This window comes from Heptranchias perlo, chromosome 27 (genome assembly GCF_035084215.1).
Source record: "Heptranchias perlo isolate sHepPer1 chromosome 27, sHepPer1.hap1, whole genome shotgun sequence".
Classification (NCBI taxonomy): domain Eukaryota; kingdom Metazoa; phylum Chordata; class Chondrichthyes; order Hexanchiformes; family Hexanchidae; genus Heptranchias; species Heptranchias perlo.
In genome coordinates, this window is record NC_090351.1 from 34157079 (window position 1) to 34178647 (window position 21569).

A 21569-nucleotide genomic window follows, 5' to 3' on the forward strand; every position below is an offset into this window, starting at 1 on the left:
TGTACAGGAAGCGTTAACATAGGTGCAGTAGAGATGTTTTTCTGAGGATGCAGTTAAGATGTGTTTTAGTGATTGAATAGAGAAAGCTTCCTTGATCATCGCGCCAGGCTACTGCTGAGCTGGGAGTGGTTGGTGATATATTTGACTGCCCAACAAGTGTTACATTATGAAGACTAATATTCTTCCTCATTGAGCAAATAAAAAGTAAAAGTAATTTCAAAACCTACAATAAGTTAGGATTATATGCTTGTTTAATAGTATGTATGAAGGTGAGACTTCTACACTGCATATTAAAGTAAGGGTATTTGATTCTCGATTTGTCTCCTGAATCCCTGCTTTCATAGAATTACATTATATAGAATGTTCAGCATAGACACAAGCCATTTGGCCCAACTGGTCCATGCCGGTGTTTATGCTCCACATTAGCCTCCTCCCACCCCTCTTCATCTAATGCTATCGATATATCCTTCTATTCCTTTCTCCCTCATGTTTATCTAACTTCCCCTTAAATGCATCTATGCTATTCGCCTCAACTACTCATTGTGGTAGCAAGTTCCGCATTCTCACCACTCTCTGGGGAAAGAAGTTTCTCTTGAATTCCCTATTGGATTTATTAGTGGCGCTCTTATATTTATGGCCTCTAGTTTTGGTCCCCCCCACAAGTTGAAATATTTTCTCTGCATCTACCCTATCAAACCCTTTCATACTCTTAAAGACTTCTATCCTACTGTAGTGCTTCTAATTGAAGAGAATGGAAAAAGATAACAGGTTAAAAGGGCAGCATCACTGCCTTAAAGGGGAGTTTTTGATAGGGATCAATTCATGCATTGTTATGGAGCAATCTACATCATAAACTCAATCCGACAGTGCCTTATTGGCCATGAAGGATAGTAATTGTGCTGTGCTTTATGTATCATTTCAGTCCATGTAATGCCAAAGAAAAAATTAGCAACAGCTGGGATCCAACAGACTTCACTGACACTGATGTGACTGTTGCAACAAGAAACTTTATTGCATAATTCCAGTGTGACACAATTGTTGGGTCCTGTTGCAAGTAACCCTTCATAAGAAGGATAATATTCTGAATTGCTCTATTTCTGTGTTCATTATTATATGAAAGAACTTGCATTTCTATCCCACCCTTCACATCCTCAGGACATCCCAAAACACTTCAGTCAATGAAGTACTTTTTCAGTATAGTCACTGTTGTCTTATAGTCTTATAAGCACAGCAACCCATTTGCACACAGCCAGGACCCACAAATAGCAATGGAATAAATTACCTTAATCTGACCTGCTTGTGTTGGTTGAGGGATAGATATTGACTAGGACACCAGGAAAACTCCCCATTTCTTCAAATAGTGCCATGGGATCTTTTATATCTACCCGAACAGACATAGAGGGCCTCGGTATAACATTGCATCCAAAAAGCAGAACCTCTGACAATGCAGCATTCCCTCAGTCCTCCACTGAAGTGTCAGGCCTAGATTATGTGTCGATGTCCTGCAGTGGGACTTGAACCCACAACCTTCTAATTCGGAGGCGAGATTGCTACCACTGAGCCAAGCTGACACATGTCTATTTATTTGGATGTTGCTTAGCTTCCCCAATGGCTTAGCAAGTTTATCCACTGTTGAGGCTCACACTTTTAGGGAGGTGTTGGAGAGCATTTGATGCTTGTGAAACTCTTCTTTGACATGGAGTCAAGACCTTCAGGAAGAAACATTGGAACAAGAGTAGGCCATTCAGCCCCTAGAATCTGTTCCGTCATTCAATTAGGTCATGGCTGATCTGTACCTTAACTCCATCGACCCGCCTTGGTTTCATAACCCTTAGTATCTTTTGCCTAACAAAAATCTATTGATCTCAGTTTTGAAATTTTCAATTGACCCCCAGTCTCAACAGCCTTTTAGGGGAGAAAGTTCCAGATTTCCACTCCCCTTTGTGTGAAGAAATACTTCCTGACATTGTGGGAGGAATGGCAAGAGAAAAAGAAGGATGCTTCTCATTTTTAAAGACTAGTTTATTCCCAAGCAATTTCCTACCTGGATGTAAGTTAATATTTTAATTCCAAAGCTGCCAACAAATTTATTCTACTTGTCATTATAAAATCACAAATATACCAACCCCTCCCCGCCTCCCCTGAACCCTTTGCTCCAGTTCCTTGTTTTTTTTAGTTGGGGGGTGGGCAATTGGGAGCAAAGAGAAGTTCTGAGCAACATTAGAAAAGAAACATACAGTTTAATCTCTACTTGAAAAAATACAGAATCACAGTAACTGCTGCATCGTCCTCAGATTGTCTCAACAACAACTTCTATTTACACAGCACCTTTAGCGTAAAGACAGGAAATTAAGAGGGATGACTAAAAACTTGGTTCAAGAGATGGGTTTTGAGTAGGTCTTTTTTAGAGAGAGAGATGGAGGGGGTTAGCAGGAAGTTCGAGAGAGAATGGCCCAGGCAGCAGAAGACCCTGTCATCATTGATGAGGCAAAGAGAGGGTGGATTCACAAGAGGCTGGAGTCAGAGGAACAGGGTGTTTGGGGGTAGGATATGGTTCTGGTGGAGGTTATGGAGATGGAGAAGGGGGCATGGGTCTCAGTTATGGATCCTATTACTCTTTTACAAAGTTTCACACTGCCTCTAAATAACTGTCACCTACACTACATTACGCTTCGCTCTATAGTAATTCTCTGAAGAAAAACTAGCTGGCGGAACTATCTTTATCGTATTCCATTCTGTTCTATCTTCTCCCCTCAGTTTAACGAACATGCTCTTCAGATTTAAAGTAAAATTAAAGAATTAATTAATTTAATCTTGAAGGGTTAAGAATCAACTTTTATATTTACAAAAAGATTCCTAGAACAGTCAGTTTCACTTTTAATACACAACCAAGTCTTTCATAAATCCTTCATGTAACAGTGATTTGGAACATTATTAGGCACAGATTTGATACACGCAGCTCACAGTAGGCAGGCAGGAGAAGGTCATTTTGGCTTTGTTTGTCCCGCATACTTCAATTTGAAACATCCAAAATCCCCTTTCAGAGCTCAGACGTCAAATTATAATTCATATAACTTAGACATGAAGGGGGTTTCCCCACCACACAGTGGGGCCAGAACATGTATCAGTTGGTGCCTAACAATCTAGTGGTCACGGTGTTATAATACTCAAAGTCATCCTCTATGAAAGGTTTTAGATTTGAATTGGCCAGGAAAATGTTTTGGATAAAGCAAGTTTTATCCCAAATGTATTTAGTTTTCTGATAGTGCATTCCAATATGGCAGTGATTAATGCCCATCTCTTGCTCATAGTGTGGTAAAATTGGGATTGTGTCCACTTGTCCATTTCATGTTAGCTGGGTGCCAAGGCTGGACTTATGCCCATTTGTGTCTCTTTTACTGGCACTGTGGTGGGGATAGATTTGTGTCCATTTCTCTCCCTTACTGGCAATATGGGCCTGGGCAGTCTGATGGGGCTGGATCTGTATCCATTTAAATAGATTTTTTTTTCAGAATATAATATTTTGAGATACAGTATATGAGTAATTTGAGACGTAAATGGTAAGTGTAGCAATGCTTGGGAGGAACAGGTGACTTTGGATCTATGGTTCCCAAAGCTCTCCACCACTGGGGGTTTTCCTCACGTCATGTCTGGGTCTGTTTTAGACCAATTGATGGAGATTGATTGCTACGATTAGTCAACAACTCCATTATTGTATCGTGCGACTACCAGGATGGTAGAAGGTGAACTAGATGAACCTTGGTCTTTTATCATCTAGCAATCCCTATGTTCATCTCTTGCTGGCAATGTGCTAGTGCTCTTAATCAGAGAAATAGTACATATCATCCCAAAATTATACATTTTGGAGAACAAATAGCTCCTGTTCTTTATATTTTTGTCCATAATAATATATTAAAAATCTTGATTCTGGCCAGCTTTTCCAAGATAAATCCCTATGTCCACATTAATATATGCGGTTGATTCTTAACGCCCTCTGAAACAAGCCACTCAATTGTTAACAAAAAAATGCTGTTGCAAACTAGGGATGGTAATCAAATGTGGCTCTGCCAGCATCGCCCACATCAAATAAAAAAAACCTGCAATGCCGTCATTGACAGGAGGGTGTAATTACAGCATGACAAGTTTACATAGTCAGTTTCCATTATAAATGTAGACATGGGAATTTATAATGAAAATATAAAAATAAAATGAGGACCCTGGTCCAATGAAAGAAAGAAATATTTGCATTTTTATAGCGCCTTTCACAACCTCCGGACGTCCCAAAGCGCTTTACCGCTAATGAAGTACTTTTGAAGTATAGGCACTGTTGTATTGTCGGAAATGCAGCAGCCAATTTGCGCACAGCAAGCTCCCACAAACAGCAATGAAAGAAATGACCAGATCATCTGTTTTAGGTATTAATCCTCTGCCCTCTATCCCTGATTCTCCCAAAGACTACACTCGGTCTTGACTCCCTGTGTCCAATGCCACAGACTATTGACTAATAATAAATTAAATTTGCTGTGCATGTTGTTCATGTTTCATTTGTGCATCATCGTTCTGTGAAATGCAGTCACACCAGCATCTGCACACGTCTACCACTAGATGGAGCTTCTTAAGCTTTAGAAGCTGCAGTTCCCCATACTGATACCCACAGCATCACGAATGTTCTCTGAGGGAAATTTGGTGCAATTAAATGTGGTAATATGTTTTGGGAGAAAATACAAAGATTGGAGTTTACTTTAATGGTAAGGCACTGAAGGGTGTTGAACAGCGAGAACTAGGGGTTTGAGTACATAATGCCCTAAAAGTGCAATTTCAGGTAAAGCCATTAAAAAAGCCAATAAAAGTTTGAATTTTATAAATAGGTGCATAGAGTACAAGAATAAAGACTCAATAATGAATTTGTACAAAACTTTGGTTAGGCTACAGTTTGAGTACTGTGTAGTTTTAGGCACCCCATTATAGAAAGGACATTAAAATCATAGAGTAATCAGCATCAGGATGATGCTGGGGATGGTTAACTATAACTTTGAAGTGAGACTTCAGATACTGGGACTATTTCCCTTGGAGCAGAGAAGCAAAGAGAAGATTTAAGAGCGGTTATTAAGGCCACAAAGGGTGTTGATAGAGTGAATAGGGAAAGACTACTTCCTCTGGTTGGGGAGTCAGTAATGAGGGGCCATCAATTTAAAATTATCATTAAGAATGTGAGGAGAGTGATTGGGAGAAATTTCTTTACATTGAGGTTTGTTTTAGCTTAGAATGCAGTGCCACAGAAAATAGTTAAGGCAGAGATTATTGCACCTGTTAAGGGAAAATTGGATAATGTTTGAAGAAGAGAAAGATACTCGGCTATGGATTTGGGCAGCAAAGTTAGTTTTGGTCTACCAAAAGAGCTGGCACAGATACGATGGTGCGAATGGCCTCCTTCTACACTGTAAACAAATATAGTTCTAATCATTTATTTTGGAGGGACTGCTGTTTCCTAAAGGAATGACAACCAAGCTCTCAGATACTGCTTCCTTCCCTTAGCTTCCAGTCCCGTGCTTTCTTATCAGTGCTAAATAAGATATTTTTCCAGAGGGGGTTGGAGGCCGTGCTCTCTCCTGTCACGCAACACACACAAATTGCCTTTCAGCCTTTCCTGGATTGCATCGAGGACTCTTATTCTTGAAAGTTAGATTCATTGACAGCTCAGATCAGTTTAACTATTGTATACATAATCAGCTCATTAGAAGCTCATCTGTGCAGCATGCATATATAAGATAATTAATTGTTCCTAATTGGTGATAGAACCAATAACAATTGATAGGGTTGGGTGGCTGTCCACACACCAAGTCTTTCTTGCTGGAAATACTGTTCATTTATTGGCTATTTAGAAAGATTTCTTGAATATTTATCGATTTATGAGGGATTGGGGAGAAAGATCAATTAAACTTGGCATAATTAACATAGTAATAGTTGTCACTGTAGCTTTTAGGGATAGGGTTAAAAACAATTGTCATTGTATCCCATAGGGGTATTGCTAAGCATCGCTGTTACCTTCTGTGACGCATGGGGATTAAAATAGTGTTCATTGACGTCCACTTTGTCCTATGGATTGATGATATCCCTCTGACCCATAGGGACAGCATTGGTGATTGACAGTGCCCACTCTGTCCTATAGATGACATCAGGGATTAGTGGCAACACCATGGGATAGAAAACCACGTCAGGAGCAAAGTGTAAATCCATGTTTCTGTGTTAAAATGAAGTTCCTCAACATACCACATGTTGCTTCCCCTATGGGTCCGATGACAGAGAAGGATGGATGGGCTGAATGGTCTTTTCTCATTCCTAGATTCTTATCTCCTTATTTTCTAACATATCTCCACATTTCTAGGGAAAGACCTAAAGGTATCCAGTGACCCAATAAACAATGGAGTGACCGTGAGCAACTATGTTTTATTGATGTGGACTGTTGACTCTGTAAGAGGGTTGTTTAATGTCTAACAGTATTAATTAACACTTCTCCAAACCCAAATAATCTTAAGCTGCATTTACACGACATCTGTAACATTGATGTGAAGCAGTTTCACTTTGCAGCATTGTAATATAAATCAGTGAAAGAGCTGTCTCTGGAATGAAGCAGATTGAATCATGCCTGGGAATGGGACACTATAGTTATGATGCCAGGAATATTTCCACTGGAGCAGAGCAAGCTAAGAGGAGATTTAACAGGGGTTTTTTTTAAATTATGAAAGGTTTTGAAGGGATGAATAAGGAAATGCTTGCGCCTGGAATTTCCTCAGGGCTTCTCCTGCTCCACCACCTACCTTAACATCAGTGGAGATTAAGCAGAAAATTACAATTTCCTCTCGGCAGGGGGAGTTAAAATCAACCCCAAAAGTTCAAATCGCTTCCCTCTGTGCTGTAAACTTTTGTAGTTCTGTGGTTCTCTCCTCCAGTTGCAGTGCAAGTTTTGTTTTCTAAAATCGTTAAGAGTTAGTCAAACCCCCTGGGCTTTCATGGCGAGTCATTTCCTGGTGAGTAGTTGACATTATCTGAGATTGTTACTGTAGAAAGTTGTTTTGTCCTTTCATCGATAAGCCCATCATTTCAATATTCAAATTTTGTAACAACAGTAAATGCCGTGAGCTTAAATGCGAGCTTATCCACCCTCTAATGTAATTAAATGTATTACATTCCTGTGTTTTGTCAAAGACACAGCTATTCCATTGGCACCAATATTTGCAGTCCATGTTTTGAGAAAATTGCAGTCCTGTGGGCAACTGAAACAAGAAGGAATACAGAAAGCATATGTGCTAGGACCACATGCAGAGGGAGATGAACAACATGCCCAATACATGGAGCTGTTTCAAAAAGAAACACGTTCAGTGATGTCTGTTCACTACAGTGAAGTTTGGGCCAGATGAGAAAGTGCGGGAAGACCATCTAGCCAGTGATAAGCCCCCCTCCCCCCACCATTACTCTCAGCCTGACTCTGTACCCATCCCTGTCCCCCTGTATAGCATTCTCGCTAGACAAGTGATTGCCGTTTGTAATCGTTCTGCAACATAGTTACTGCTAATTGGAACCAGACATTTGAAGATTTCAGTCCTTTGTCCCCTCACATCTAAGGAAATTGCAATTGCTCAAGAAAACCAATTTGAGAAGAGAAATTTAATCTCAAATCCATGATGAGAAAAGCCTCAAACAAAGGTTTCAGTAAAGTTGGACAGAGTTGCTCTATTTAGCTTAGATTCAGTTCAAGTAGTGAATTGTCTAACTCTCCTATTCTGGTTCTGAGAGGATGGACACATTAATAAACCCTACGTTTGCTGCTTGGGGTTGGTTAGGACCAAAAGCCTGATTTGGCTCTCACCCGCACATCTCAAAAAATTGCCTATATGCTTCCTATGATTTTCTATCCATTTAAATCAATAGATAGAAATTCACTGAGCGATTTTTCCCATTATGTGCAGCAGGCACCGCCTCCTCAGAGAAAGTCTGTCCTCCAAAGTCTGGTTTTAAGTGAGTAATTTGGCTGACACTTCAGTGCAGTACTGAGGGAGTGCTGCCCAGTCGGAGATGTCGTCTTTCGGGTGAGACGTTAAACCGAGGCCACGTCTGCCCTCTCAGGTGGACGTAAAAGATCCCGTGGCACATTTTCGAAGGAAGTAGGGGAGTTCTCCCCGGTGTCCTCACCAATATATATCCCTCGACCAACATCATTAAAACAAATTATTTGGTTATTTATCTCTTTGCTGTTTGTGGGACCGTGCTGTGCACAAATTGGCTGCCACATTGACTACACTTCAAAAGTTCTTCATTGGCTGTAAAGTGCTTTGGGATATCCTGAGGTCATGAAAAGCACTATATAAATGCAAGTCTTTCTTTCAAGTCTTTTTTTTATAAAAGCTTATAAAATAGGGACATGTGGATGATGATAAAAGTTTACTTTACCCACTCTAATCAGTACTCCAAAGGAACGCTGCAAGCCTTCGACTGAAAGTCAACGTCATGCTCAGGGTAGTTACTGCATATTAAAATCACAAGATTATTTTTTGCTGTTGATGTTTTGCCAGAGTCAATGTTTTATTTTTGCAAGTAAAATTGCCCAACTGACGTAGAACAGAATGGGTTTGCTAATTTTATCATTTTCAGTTCTGTGCTGCTATAGCGTTGAAGGTTTTTCCAGTTGTTTTCCATCCTTATTTTAAAGTTATAGTCAATACTCTGGACGTGCAGTAAGTGGTGAGATGGTAACTGTGCAGTACTGGAGGGAGAAGTGACTTATTGTTTCAAGGTCATTTTGTAATGGAGGCAGAGGAACGGAGAGAAGAAAGTCAGCGTGTGTGTGTGTGCTTTCTCTCTCTCTCTTTCTCGTTCTCTGTGCTTTATTTATTTTAAAAGGCATGCATATTCTCTGTGGCCAAAATTGCAGATGGGCCTGTGGTTTGAGAAAATTAAGAGATGAGGTTTCATTCCAAACTTATCCCCAGGGATTGTATTCCATGTATTTGGATATAATTTTATATATATCACAGATTGGACATATAATTTAGAAATTACTGCTGTTAACATTAGCAGGGAAACTGTTAACATCTACATGAAAATAGCAGGCAGAAAAACTTGTTAACTCATTTGCCAGGCAGAGTTATGACATACAAACTCGTTGGAGTAGAATTTGGACCTCGTTGTGCCCATTTTCCGAGTGTATAACAGGTGCAACGAGTCCCATTTCCGGGGAGCAACGTCCTGCGCCCCGAGGACGCCTGAAAAAAGTCCGATTGGAAATTCAGGTCGAGCCAGTTGTCAGCTTTCCGGGATGGCCACCTAAAGCAGGCATTAGGCCCCTTGTATATGCCATTGAGAGGCCTATCACCTGTTTTCGGTCCCCTCGTGGAAATTTGGCTGCTCTGAGCGGGACAAACCATGGGCCTGTTCCGCTCAGATCCACGGCACTCCTGCCGGCCTCGATTGCACCACCCCCCCCCACTGTACTTTCCTCCGTCCCCCCACCACCTTTGGGCAAGCAGCCCGAAATTCGTTTTCGGAGAGGAGTGAGCTGCCTGTGGGGGCTGAGGGGTGACCTAATAGAGGTCTTTAAAATTATGGTGGGATTTGATAGGGTAGGTGCAGAGAATATGTTTCCACTTGTGGGGGAGTCCAAAACTAGGGGACACAAATATAAGATAGTCACTAATAAATCCAATAAGGAATTCAGGAGAAGCTTCTTTACCCAGAGAGTGGTGAGAATGTGGAACTTGCTACCACATGGAGTAGACGAGGTGAATAGCATAGATGCCTCTCAGGGGAAGCTAGCTAAGTGCACGAGGGAGAAAGGAACAGAAGGATATGCTGATAGGGTGAGATGAAGTAGGGTGGGAGGAGCATAAAAACCGGCACAGACCAGTTGGGCCGAATGGCCTGTTTCTGTGCTGCAAATTCTATGTAGTTTCGGTCTCAGGGTCTAAAAGCATTGTTCTTTGTAAAACCAGAGGTTTCAAATGAGCTTGTGCCAGGATGCTTCACCCATGTCACTGCAGAACAGTGTTTTTTCCATCCAATATGAAAATCCCGACATACTTTGAAAAAGAAACTGTGCCTAAGTTACAAGGCTTTTCTCTTCTCTCACCTCTCCTTGTGGTGTTTCAGGTAGACGCCGGACACTCAAACACAGTGACACAAAAATTAATCATCCGTAAAATTTACTGGCATTAACTCAGAGAGAACACATGGTTGCCCGCAGGGAAAGGGAGGAATCCTCAGAGCAGGAGCCACCTTATACCTGTTGTCGTCTAACTAACAGCAGCTGTTAAAGGGTGGGAAAGGAGTGAGAACTGGTTGACCTTTTGATCACAGAACATTGACTCGCACACGGAAATCTTAAGAGAGAGATTTTAAAAGAAACCTCTGATGGTTCAGTGTGATAGCGAGTCACACAGATCGGGAAATCCCAGGCTCAGTTGCTGCAGTGCACTGAGGTAGCCGATCTCAGCCAGAGTGGTGGTGGAGGGTTACTGTAATTGATGTTAGGGTCTCCAAGCTACAGTAGGTGGGGACGGGGCGCGGGTTGCGGGGGGAAATCAGCCACGGTTCCAAGCCCTGATCGCAATCCAGCAAGTCCTGCAGAAAAGTGTGCGTGCCGAGGGCAGGATCTTTTCTCAACTGTGACGCCACACATGATAAAATAGCCCCATGACACCCACAATCCAGATAGATACGCGTGAGGAGCATCCATGGATGCGACGTACTGGAAGGCACAACAGTGGCATGGAGCACGACTCACCTACTTCAGGAGAAGAGGGTAAAACTGAGGGAAACCTTTTGTTGAAAAATGAAAGTAGACCCTTGTCCTAGAGAGGCATCAGTGGAAAGCTGGGCAATGAAGCTCAATGAAACCACAGTGCTAATGATGCAAGCTACTGGAGTTGTACTACACATTTTTCAATGTCCAAGGTGTGTGAGATGACTCAGTAGGAACGATCGCACACCTCTTGCTTTGGTGTGTTTGAAAGGTGGGTTTCCTCCTGACTCCCAATTCATTTGCCAATTTCATGTGCCAAGTACACATGCCCAAAACTGGTTTGTATCGGTGGTGGTAAATTTAAGCTGGTGTACAAAGCCAGCCCAAGATGACTTGGATTTAGCCACCATTTCAATTCCCCTTTGATGTGAAGGCTGCAGGAGGAAGTTTCAGTTTCAAAGTCAGATTTTGTAGAAGGAAATTTGCACCTGCCTAAGGAACAAATGGAACAACAGAATCTGGGAGGGGGATTGAAGTGACAGATCTGTTTTATTCAATGCAGAACCCAGAAAATGATCCTGGAATTTGCTCAGTGTATGATGTAGGCAAGAGTGGGAAGGCAAAATGTCAAGAGCACCAGAGACAGTAACAGAAAACATTTAATGATTTTCTCTTTGGTCTATATAGTTTTCATGCGACTGGGCAAACACAAAACAATGGACATTACAATCCAACCTCTTGAGGTCCCAATAAAATAAAAGTAAGAATTAAAATGTGGTCAGTGTACCTTTTGAAAGTTCCAATTTTTCATACAATAGGTTCCAGATTCTGTAAGGTTGAAGTCCTTGATTTGACCTCCTTGACTCTTTGAGTTCCATTATTGAGATCTACCAACAGAGAGGAGGAAAGGGTATACCATCTCCAGGTAGTCACAGCAGATCTGAAGCATTTTTCAGGAGTGTTCGTCAGTCGGTGCTGTCCTTATGTGTTAACTTCTGCTTTTTTTTTGTTATTAGAGGAACCAATGACCCCAAACAGTGGAGATCCCACTCACTAGCAATCTCAGATTGATATTCCATCCCTAAGGTCCACAAACAGGCATTGAATTTCACCTAGGCTTCATGCACGTTATGTGCCACTAGCGATCGTAAAGCTGAACCACTACTTGCGCAGTTCCATGTGTTAACCAGAATGTTTTCATTCATGTTTGAAATGAGCTGGAAACTCCTAAAGAAGGCCTGAATTGGCAGACATTATCTCCACCTCAGCTCTCTGCATTTCAAACCATCTTTTCTCCATAAAAACAGTTCAGCTCCCCAACTCTCACTTTATAACTCAGGATCATCCTTGTTGCTCATCACTGAAATCTTTTACCGCATCATGTGCCACCGCATGACGTCTTGCCATCTCCAATGTTTTGATTGTTGACAAGACCACTTAGATCACTCCCTTGTCTCCCTCACCATCCACATCTTCTTGCCTGCCTCCAAGCCCCTGTGCCCCTGGGGAGAAAAAACTCCCCTCACCCACCCACCACCTTCCCCCACCCCACCCCAGCTCCCTCATCAACATACCACTATTCCTCTGCTTTGCCCCTCCATCCATCAAAACACCACTGCCATTGTTGATCTGCTCAATAGAGCCCTTGGTTCTGCCTCTAATGTCCTCGTTCCCACTGATACAGATGCCATCCTCACCCCAGGCCCCTCCCAGCGCATACCTTCAGTCTTCCGAATCTGGCCTCCTATGCATGCCCATCTCCCTCACTCACCATCCGTGGCAGAGCCTTCGACTGTCTGAGAGCCTTCCTCTCTGGGCCTCCCTCCCTAAACCCCTCTACCTCTAAATGATGGCCCTCACCACCAGTGGATTTTGGCTGTAAGACATGCCAAACCGTCGGTAACATCAGGCATACCAGTTTGATTGAGCTTCAACTCTTAGGAATAAGCAGCAATTCTCCCCCTCAATTCCTACCTTTCCGATTACATTATAGCTTAGGAAGCTAAATCTGTCATCTGAAGAGAAATGGATGTAACATGCGTATTATTTATGTGTAGAGCTTTCCTTTATTGTTTCTGTCTGGCATATTGATATTCGGGATATTTATGCTCCTTTCAGACTGAAGCCTGGATATTAATTTTAATACATATATTGGTCTGGATATTATTTTGGGGTGTTTGGTTGATTGTAGCTATCAGTAGTTTTTTGCAATGCCCAATGTAACCCGGTTAGGCCGCAGCTGGAGTATTGTGTTCAGTTCTGGGCACCACATTTCAGGAAAGGATGTCAAGGCCTTGGCGAGGGTGCAGAAGAGACTTACTAGAATGGTACCAGGGACGAGGGACTTCAGTTATGTGGAGAGACTGGAGAAGCTGGGGTTGTTCTCCTTAGAGCAGAGAAGGTTAAGTGGAGATTTGATAGAGGTGTTCAAAATCATAAACAGTTTTGATAGAGTAAATGAGGAGAAACTGCTTCCAGTGGTAGAAGGATCGGTAACCAGAGGACACAGATTTAAGGTGATCGGCAAAAGAGCCTGAGGCGACATGAGGAAATATTTTTTTAAGCAGCGAGTTGTTCTGATCTGGAATGCACTGCCTGACAGGGCGGTGGAAGCAGATTCAATAGTAACTTTCAAAAGGGAATTGGATAAATACTTAAAGGGAAAAAAATTACAGGGCTATAGGGAAAGAGCAGGGGAGTGGTAATTAATTGGATAGCTCTTTCAAAGAGCCGGCACTGGCACGATGGGCCGAATGGTCTCCTGTGCTGTACTTACTATGATACTGTGAATAGTTTAGCATGACAGTACTTTATTAGTTGCAGCATTGCCTCTGCATTATCACCACCTGTCCAATAGCTGTAACAAAACGCAAAGCTCAATTTGGGCTCTGGTCGGGCAGAATAATCTGGGCTCAACTTCAGCAATTTGTGGAGCTTCAGTAGGCCAGCTGCTTGGTCACATTACTTGGCGATGCCCTCCGTTGTGCTGACCTTTGCCCCTTCATGGCAGCCACATCAGCGTCAATACGTTTTTGGTTTCTATCTGTGAATAACTTTCCCTATTATACCGTAGCAATTGCATACAGTCAAAAATGTATTGCACTTGCTGATCAAGGTTGAAGGGTCCCCGAGCTGTCTTCTGTAGAGGACCTCATGAAGTATGGGTCAGCCCTGGGTATGAGCCACTGGCAAAGCTGGCATTTATTGCCCATCCCTAATTGCTCCTGAGAAGGTGGTAGTGAGCCGCCTTCTTGAACCGCTGCAATCCATGTGGTGAATAATTGTTTAAGTACAGATAGAAGCTGATAATAAGGATAGACAGAGATGGTGAGCAATTAATAGAGCCTTGCCAGCATCGCCCACATCCTGTGAGTAAATAATAAAAAGTACCCTGTGGAATACAATTTTTCCAGTGCTGATGGCATCATGGACATGGAATGTAACAGGTCGGAGTAAGGGTTGGATGGTTGAAATCATATCCTGACGTTTCACCATATTTCAGGAATCAGCAAGAAGTTTCACAGAACGGAGTTTTTATATCCGCTTGGAAGGCTTATGAGAGTGAATGGAGGGAGGGAATGAATTTGGACGGCCAAAAAGACTTTTCTCATTCCAGGTTTTCTTTGTAACTGTCTTGAGTCGACAAACACATTTTGGAAAGAATGGAAGTAAGGTCAAGATTTGAAGTAAGGCTTGATGCCAACCTCAGCTACTCAAAGGCAATTACTGCAGTGACCGCTCCATTCTACAGTAAATTTTCTTCAAATTACTAATCATTTTCCGGTTCAGAACGGGTTGGACCAGATAATGCTAATTGAGGTGTTTAAGATGATTAAAGGAATTGATAGGGTGGATAGAGAGAAACTATTTCCTCTGGTGGGAGAGTCCAGAACAAGGGGGACATAACTTAAACATTAGAGCTAGGCCGTTCAGAGGTGATGCAAAGAAGCATGTCTTCACACAAAGAGTAGTGGAAATCTGGAACTCTCTGCTCCAAAAAGCATTTGAGGCTGGGGCGGGGGGTCAGTTGAAAATTTCAAGACTGAGATTGGTAGATTTTTGTTAGGCATGGATGTTAAGGGATATGGAACCAAGGCGGGTAGATGGAGTTAAGATACAGGTCAGCCATGATCTAATTGAATGGCGGATCAAGCTTGAGGGGCTGAATGGCCTCCTCCTGTTCCTGTGTGGTCAGATTTCACATTAAGAACCATGGGTAGAAATGGCCTGGCCTTCAAATCGTGATCAAAAAGAACTTTCCTTTATGTAGTGCCTTTTCTGACTTCAGGACATCCTAAAACACTTTACAGTCAATAAAGCACTGGAAAGTACTGCAGTACAAAGAGATCTGGGGGTCCTAGTGCAAGAAAATCAAAAAGTTAGTATGCAGGTGCAGCAGGTGATCAAGAAGGCCAACGGAATGTTGGTGTTTATCGCTAGGGGGATAGAATATAAAAACAGGGAGGTATTGCTGCAGTTATATAAGGTATTGGTGAGACCGCACCTGGAATACTGCATACAGTTTTGGTGTCCATACTTAAGAAAAGACATACTTGCTGTCGAGGCAGTACAAAGAAGGTTCACTCGGCTAATCCCGGGGATGAGGGGGTGGACATATGAGGAGAGGTTGAGTAGATTGGGACGCTACTCATTGGAGTTCAGAAGAATGAGAGGCGATCTTATTGAAACATATAAGATTGTGAAGGGGCTTGATCGGGTGGATGCGGTAAGGATGTTCCCAAGGTTGGGTGAAACTAGAACTAGGGGGCATAATCTTAGAATAAGGGGCTGCTCCTTCAAAACTGAGATGAGGGGAAACTTCTTCACTCAGAGGGTGGTAGGTCTGTGGAATTTGCTGCCCCAGGAAGCTGTGGAAGCTACATCATTGTCTATTTCTGCTTTGAATTTATTCAGTTTCCTAGAAGTGAAGGGAATTAGGGGTTATGGGGAGCGGGCAGGAAATTGGACATGAATTTAGATTTGAGGTTAGGATCAGATCAGCCATGATCTTATTGAATGGCGGAGCGGGCTCGAGGGGCCGATTGGCCTACTCTTGCTCCTATTTCTTATGTTCTTATGTTCTTAAAGTACTTTTGAAGTGTAGTCACTGTTGTAATGTAGGAAACCCGGCAGCCAATTTGCACACAACAATGTCCCACAAGCAGCAATGAAATAAATGACCAGATCATCTGTTTCCACGTTGGTTGAGGGATAAATCTTGGCCAGGACGTCTGGGAGAACTCCCCTGCTCTTCTTCGAATAGTGCCATGGAATCTTTTACGTCCACCTGAGAAGGTTTAATGTCTCAACCGGAAGACGGCACCTCCGACAGTGCAGCGCTCTGCACTGGAGTGTCAGCCTAAATTTTGTGCTCAAGTCTCTGGAGTGGTGCTCGAATCCAGAGCCTTCTGACTCCGAGGCGAGAGAATACATTGGGGAATTTCAAATCCTGCTCTCTGGAAAAGCAGTTTCCTGAGGGGGCCTTCTGTGTTGCTCTGCTGCAAAAAAATTCTTCAAATTCCTTCTTGATTTCTCAGGGATTTTTTCAAACTGTCCACAATGCTTTATGTTTTTTGTAACCACCAAACAGAATAAAGAGCAATTCCAAAATTCCAAGGGAAGTAGGATGTTAGGAATCTTATTGAATTAACACTATATAATACTGAGTTGTCCAACATGGATGTTTTCTAACTTCCTTGCTCCCCACCCCTGAAAATACAGAGCAAACAGCCTAAGGATGCCATTATACAATAGATACTGGTCTCAAACTGTGCAGCTGACAAACCCAAGTTATACTGCTGGCGGCAGGGCCTATTGAGCTCAATGACAAAGGAGCTCTCTGTGCATACTTGGATGTATGTCCAGGTCATTTCCAATGTAATGCAAGGGCAGGCAGGGCTCCTCGCATTCAAAAGATTCTGTGGTAATTTATGAAGTTCTCTGTAGCTGTAAAGGGTCAGAACTTCATTATAGCAGCAGAATAATGTATTATGTCACACTCCAGTCCTTATAAAGCATTGTACCATAGAGTCTTACAGCACAGATGGTGGTAGTTCAGCCCTTCGTGCCGGTGCTGGTAGCAGAGCCAGCAATGTTATACATGCCTCTGTAAAGTCCGCTTGGTTCCTTCCCAATTAGGGTTGCCAACTCTGGTTGGACACATTCCTAGAGGTGTCATCACATAACTTCCTGCCCCCCAACTGCCCCGCCCCCACACTTCTGCCATTGGTCGCCCAACATGTCCATACTCGTAGCACACCGCCTTCCCACGGCCAATCGGAAAGTGAATAGACTCTTCATTACTCGATTGGATGATTCTTGACTGTCAGTCAAACAATCCTTTTCCCCCCATGTCTGATATTTTTATAACTAATAGACAGAAGTGTTCAAAGTAAATTTTAAAAACACAATTTTTTATTGTCTGTGATTTTTCTCCCAGGTGTTGCTCGCTGCAGTGTTCTGGAAATTAGTCTTTAATTCCTGGAGACTCCAGAACAATCCTATTCCCAAGACTTGAAAATTGTGGAACTCTTTGCCTCTCCAAGTTCTTTCTTCCTCCTACAATCTTTAGGCTTTTAAAACCCAAAGCATCTTTCCCTTGGCAATGTCCTAGACCTTCTCCATGGTTTCTGAATTAAAAGAGAACACAAAATCCTGAAGAATGCCTTTTCAACACTGACCTCTCATTTCAATATGTCAAATACTTGAATGATCGTCAATACTCCTCTGTTTTGAAAATGTCATGAAAATATTTCTGTTGCTGTTTTAGGCATAGGATCTTAATGTCAAATCTGTAGTGCCACAACTGGGTGACCAGCAATGTGACCTGGGTACAGTGAAACAACAGATGTTTTACATATGGCAGTTTGACTGGCATGATACCCTCTCAGTGCACCCCAACTCTAGTATGTAGCTCTTTTGGGGGAAAAAACAATTTTGGGGGGGTTGGGCATCTTAATTCCATGCTCATTGAGGTAAAAATGAGCCATGTCTAGGACAGATGTGATGCAGCCAACTGGAATGTAATATTCCCTCTACCTCACCAAACTTACATGTCTATTCAATATAATAACAAGAGCAACTTGCATTTACATAGCGCGTTAACGTAGAAAAAGCATTCCAAGGGACTTCACAGGCGCCAAGCCAAAGAAGGAGAAATTCTGGAGGGGGCGGGGGATTTCCATGGGGTTCTTCTGCTCTCCTGCCATAACTTTGGGGTAAGATGGTAGGATAACCTGGAGAAATGGCATAAACGTCTTTTTTTAGATGTTTATGCCATTTCTCTGGAGGTTCTGCCGATCTGCCGTTGGAGGGCCCTACGGGGAGATTCTAGGCAATTAGTTCCAAAATAAAGCTCTCTACTCCTCGCCTTAACTGAAACGTAAAAAAAGCACTCCCTGTTGCACCAGTGTGACATTTCCATTTACTATTTCATCTTATCATGTGTTATTTTTGGTTAAATGCCAGTCTTATGCCAGTTTAGGGCAGATCTGCCTTGTAAACGTACACCCTTTGCAATCCTTCTTTTGGTCAAATGAATGTCTGACACATGCAGAAACACATCCCCACGCCAAGGAGTTTCCCCATCAAACAACTAAGAAAACCACACAAATGGAATTATCTTTGCTGTTATGGAGTGCACACCTTCTTCTATGGGACACACCTTATTTACCTAAAACCAGGGAACTTAGGTGCAGGTTGGCAGGAGCCGAACAGTAGGCTCCCAAGAGTGCAATGCGATACTGTTAGAGTTCAGTCATGTAAAACCCCACAGCTAAACAACACTTGAGTACTGGGAAGCTTACCATTGCTTTTCCAATTAAGACTATCTTGCATGTTTGGCTTGCAGAGTTATGTGGAGCTGAGTAGTAATAACCCCAGCCTTAGGTGACATTTCTACACCTTCAGAGAATTTAAAATTCTCATTGTTGTGTTCAATTCCCTCCATGACCTCGCCCCTCCCTATCTCTGTAACCTCCTCCAGCCCTACAACCCTCTGAGAACTCTGCGCTTCTCTAATTCTTCCCTCTTCTGCATCCCCGATTTCCTCCGTCCCACAATTGGCGGCTGTGCTTTCAGCTATCCAGGCCCTAAGCTCTGGAATTTCCTCTCTAATCTTCTCCACCTCTCTCTCCTCCTTCAAGACGCTCCTTAAAAGCTACCTCTTTGAACAAGTTTTTAGTTACCTGTCCTAATATCTCCTTATGTGGCTTGGTGTCAAATTTTGTCTGCTAACGCTCCTATGAAGCGCCTTGGGACATTTTACTAAGTCAAAGCTGCTCCATAAATGTAAGTTGCTATTGTTGTTCAGTTCCTCTGAATGAGCCAGGCTGGCTGGTTAATCATCAACAAACCCAGTACTCGGGTGGAACTGACTACGTCATCCAGTTGCACTTTCAAAACATGGTAAACCTTTTTTTTTCTGATGCCACTGATAACCTTTCTTGTGGTCGCTGCTGAAAGTATTATTGAAGGCCCCAAGGGCTGTTAACCCATGAGATCAGATGCTGGCTTTTCACTTCTGAGAACTGAGCAAATCCAGCGTAGAATGATGAGACTTAAGGGTCCTACATGAAGTAAGTTTGGACAGTGTCAAGCTCCTAATGAACAAGAGCTTACAACACAAACACTGCCATTAGTTTGAAAATAATTGGCATTAAACTAGCAATCTTACTCAGAGAGTTGTAAACAATTTTACAACACCAAGTTATAGTCCAGCAATTTTATTTTAAATTCACAAGCTTTCGGAGGCTACCTCCTTCCTCAGGTGAACGATGTTCACCTGAGGAAGGAGGTAGCCTCCGAAAGCTTGTGAATTTAAAATAAAATTGCTGGACTATAACTTGGTGTTGTAAAATTGTTTACAATTGTCAACCCCAGTCCATCACCGGCATCTCCACATCATTACTCAGAGAGGGTAGACGATTGTTGGTATGGTTCAGCAGGGGTGCTTTTGTGAGGTTGGGGCTGAGGCAAGTTGTGGCAAAGTAGAGGAGATTTAATTTTGCATCGTATGTGCTATTCCTGACCTGGGAGTGCCTGGTACTAACACTGCCCACAAAATTTACAGAAAGAAGGTTTAAAAAAAAAACTGTAAAAGTCATAGACACTCACAAACAAACGTTCTCATGCTCACACGGACTCAACTGATTGAGGTGCACGGTTGGCCATGACCGTTTCTGTGTTCTATTGCAGGCACTCTGCTGCTTGTGTCTTGTGTTATTGCTGCCTGTCACTGCAACGGAGGGATGGTGCAAGTACCCAGAAAACTTCAAATGGCTAACAGAAACACTTCAGAAAGAGATCAAAAAACTGGTAAGAGAAATGAAACAACAAAATACGCACTCCTCACTGTAACGCCTGACATACTTGATCTCAATTAACACTCTAATAAACCCTGCAACCCTTACCTCTCGCTTTAATGTACCCCCACTTTATACCCTGCAATATTAACCCCTCACTTTGGTGCTATTAACTTTGATATACCTTGCACTCCTTGCGATACTACCTGATATTGCCTGCACGCTTCACTATAATTCTCAAATATAATGGTTTTAAGGTTCCAATTGTACCTCTCTTTCCCAGAATGATAATCTGCTCCCAAGTATGGTAAAATACGAAATCTTTACGAATGTGAACACTGCTAAAGTGGTAAGTGATTCTTATTTTGATTTAATGTTACAATAGGATGATTAGACATGATTTCTAGATTGTTATATTTCACTATATGAATGTGTGTTAATATATAGAGTGTAACACAGAATCCAGACTATGTCAATACCGTTCATATTATAAGTGAAACAGTAAGTATAGATTTGGAGGTAACAAACATCACTTTGCAGTTTGGTTTCTGACTTGCTTCTTGGTCATCCGTACATGGTGGATTTGACATTGCTGGCCTGTACTAAGCTTCTCTCTACATCAGGGAAGATTCGTTAGGCCAGGATCATGAATGTGACTTTAGGCCAACTGTGTATGCATTATAGCCACTGTTTAACATAGAAATAATTTGGGCAGAATAATACCATTGGTCCATCTCGCCAAACCACCCACTGATTCCCTTACCATGATTTTACTTGTATTCTCTTTCCCAACAGGAATCCATCCCCCAATGATAATCTGTTCTGAAATTCTATCCTCTTACTAAAAAAAAGTTGCCTAAATTTCCTATTTTTATGGCAAGATTGAAACAAGTAATTTTATTTACAGTAAAAATGCCACCTATAAAAAGAAAGCACTTGCATTTATATAGAACCTTTCACGTCCTTATCCCAAAGCACTTCAGAGCCAATCAATTATTTTACAAGTGTAGTAACTCTTGATATGCAGGCAAATGTGGCAATCAGTTTATGCACAGCGAGGTCCCACAATCAGCAATGAGATAAATGATCAGTTAATCTGTTTTTGGCAGTGTTGGTTGAGGGATAAATGCTAGCACTTCTTGACTATTGCCATGGGATCGTTTATGTTCAGCTGAACAAGCAGACGGGGCCTCAAGTTAACGTTTCATCAGAAAAACGACACCTCTGACAATGCAGCACTCAGTCAGTACTGCACTGAAGTGTCAGCTTAGATAATGTGCTCATGTCTCTGGAGTGGGATTTGATCCCACTATTTTGTGACTCAGAAGTGAGATTGCTACCACTGTGCCAAGCTGACACGTGCCACCTTCTCTAAACACTGTTTTAATAAATCCCACCACCCACCTCCAATTTTTTCCCCTTTTTGTCCTGAAGGTGTTGACTTTTATTGGTCTACGGTTCCATGGATAATGGCAGCTGTCAGCTACCTTAGTCAAGTGGTCATTCTTCACATGTGACCTTAGCGATTGTCT

General features: G+C 42.3%; 1 protein-coding gene across 1 annotated transcript in view; it reads left to right on the forward strand.

The window, feature by feature from the left end:
* The window catches only part of LOC137344571 (uncharacterized), an 88495-nt gene that overhangs the window by 37937 nt on the left and 28989 nt on the right, over positions 1-21569 (forward strand). Inside the window, exons 3-4 of the mRNA XM_068007623.1 lie at positions 19931-20050; positions 20321-20386. Of these exons, the coding sequence (XP_067863724.1) occupies positions 20342-20386 (45 nt within the window). The 5' untranslated portion in view covers positions 19931-20050; positions 20321-20341. The remainder of the gene's footprint in view (positions 1-19930; positions 20051-20320; positions 20387-21569) is intronic.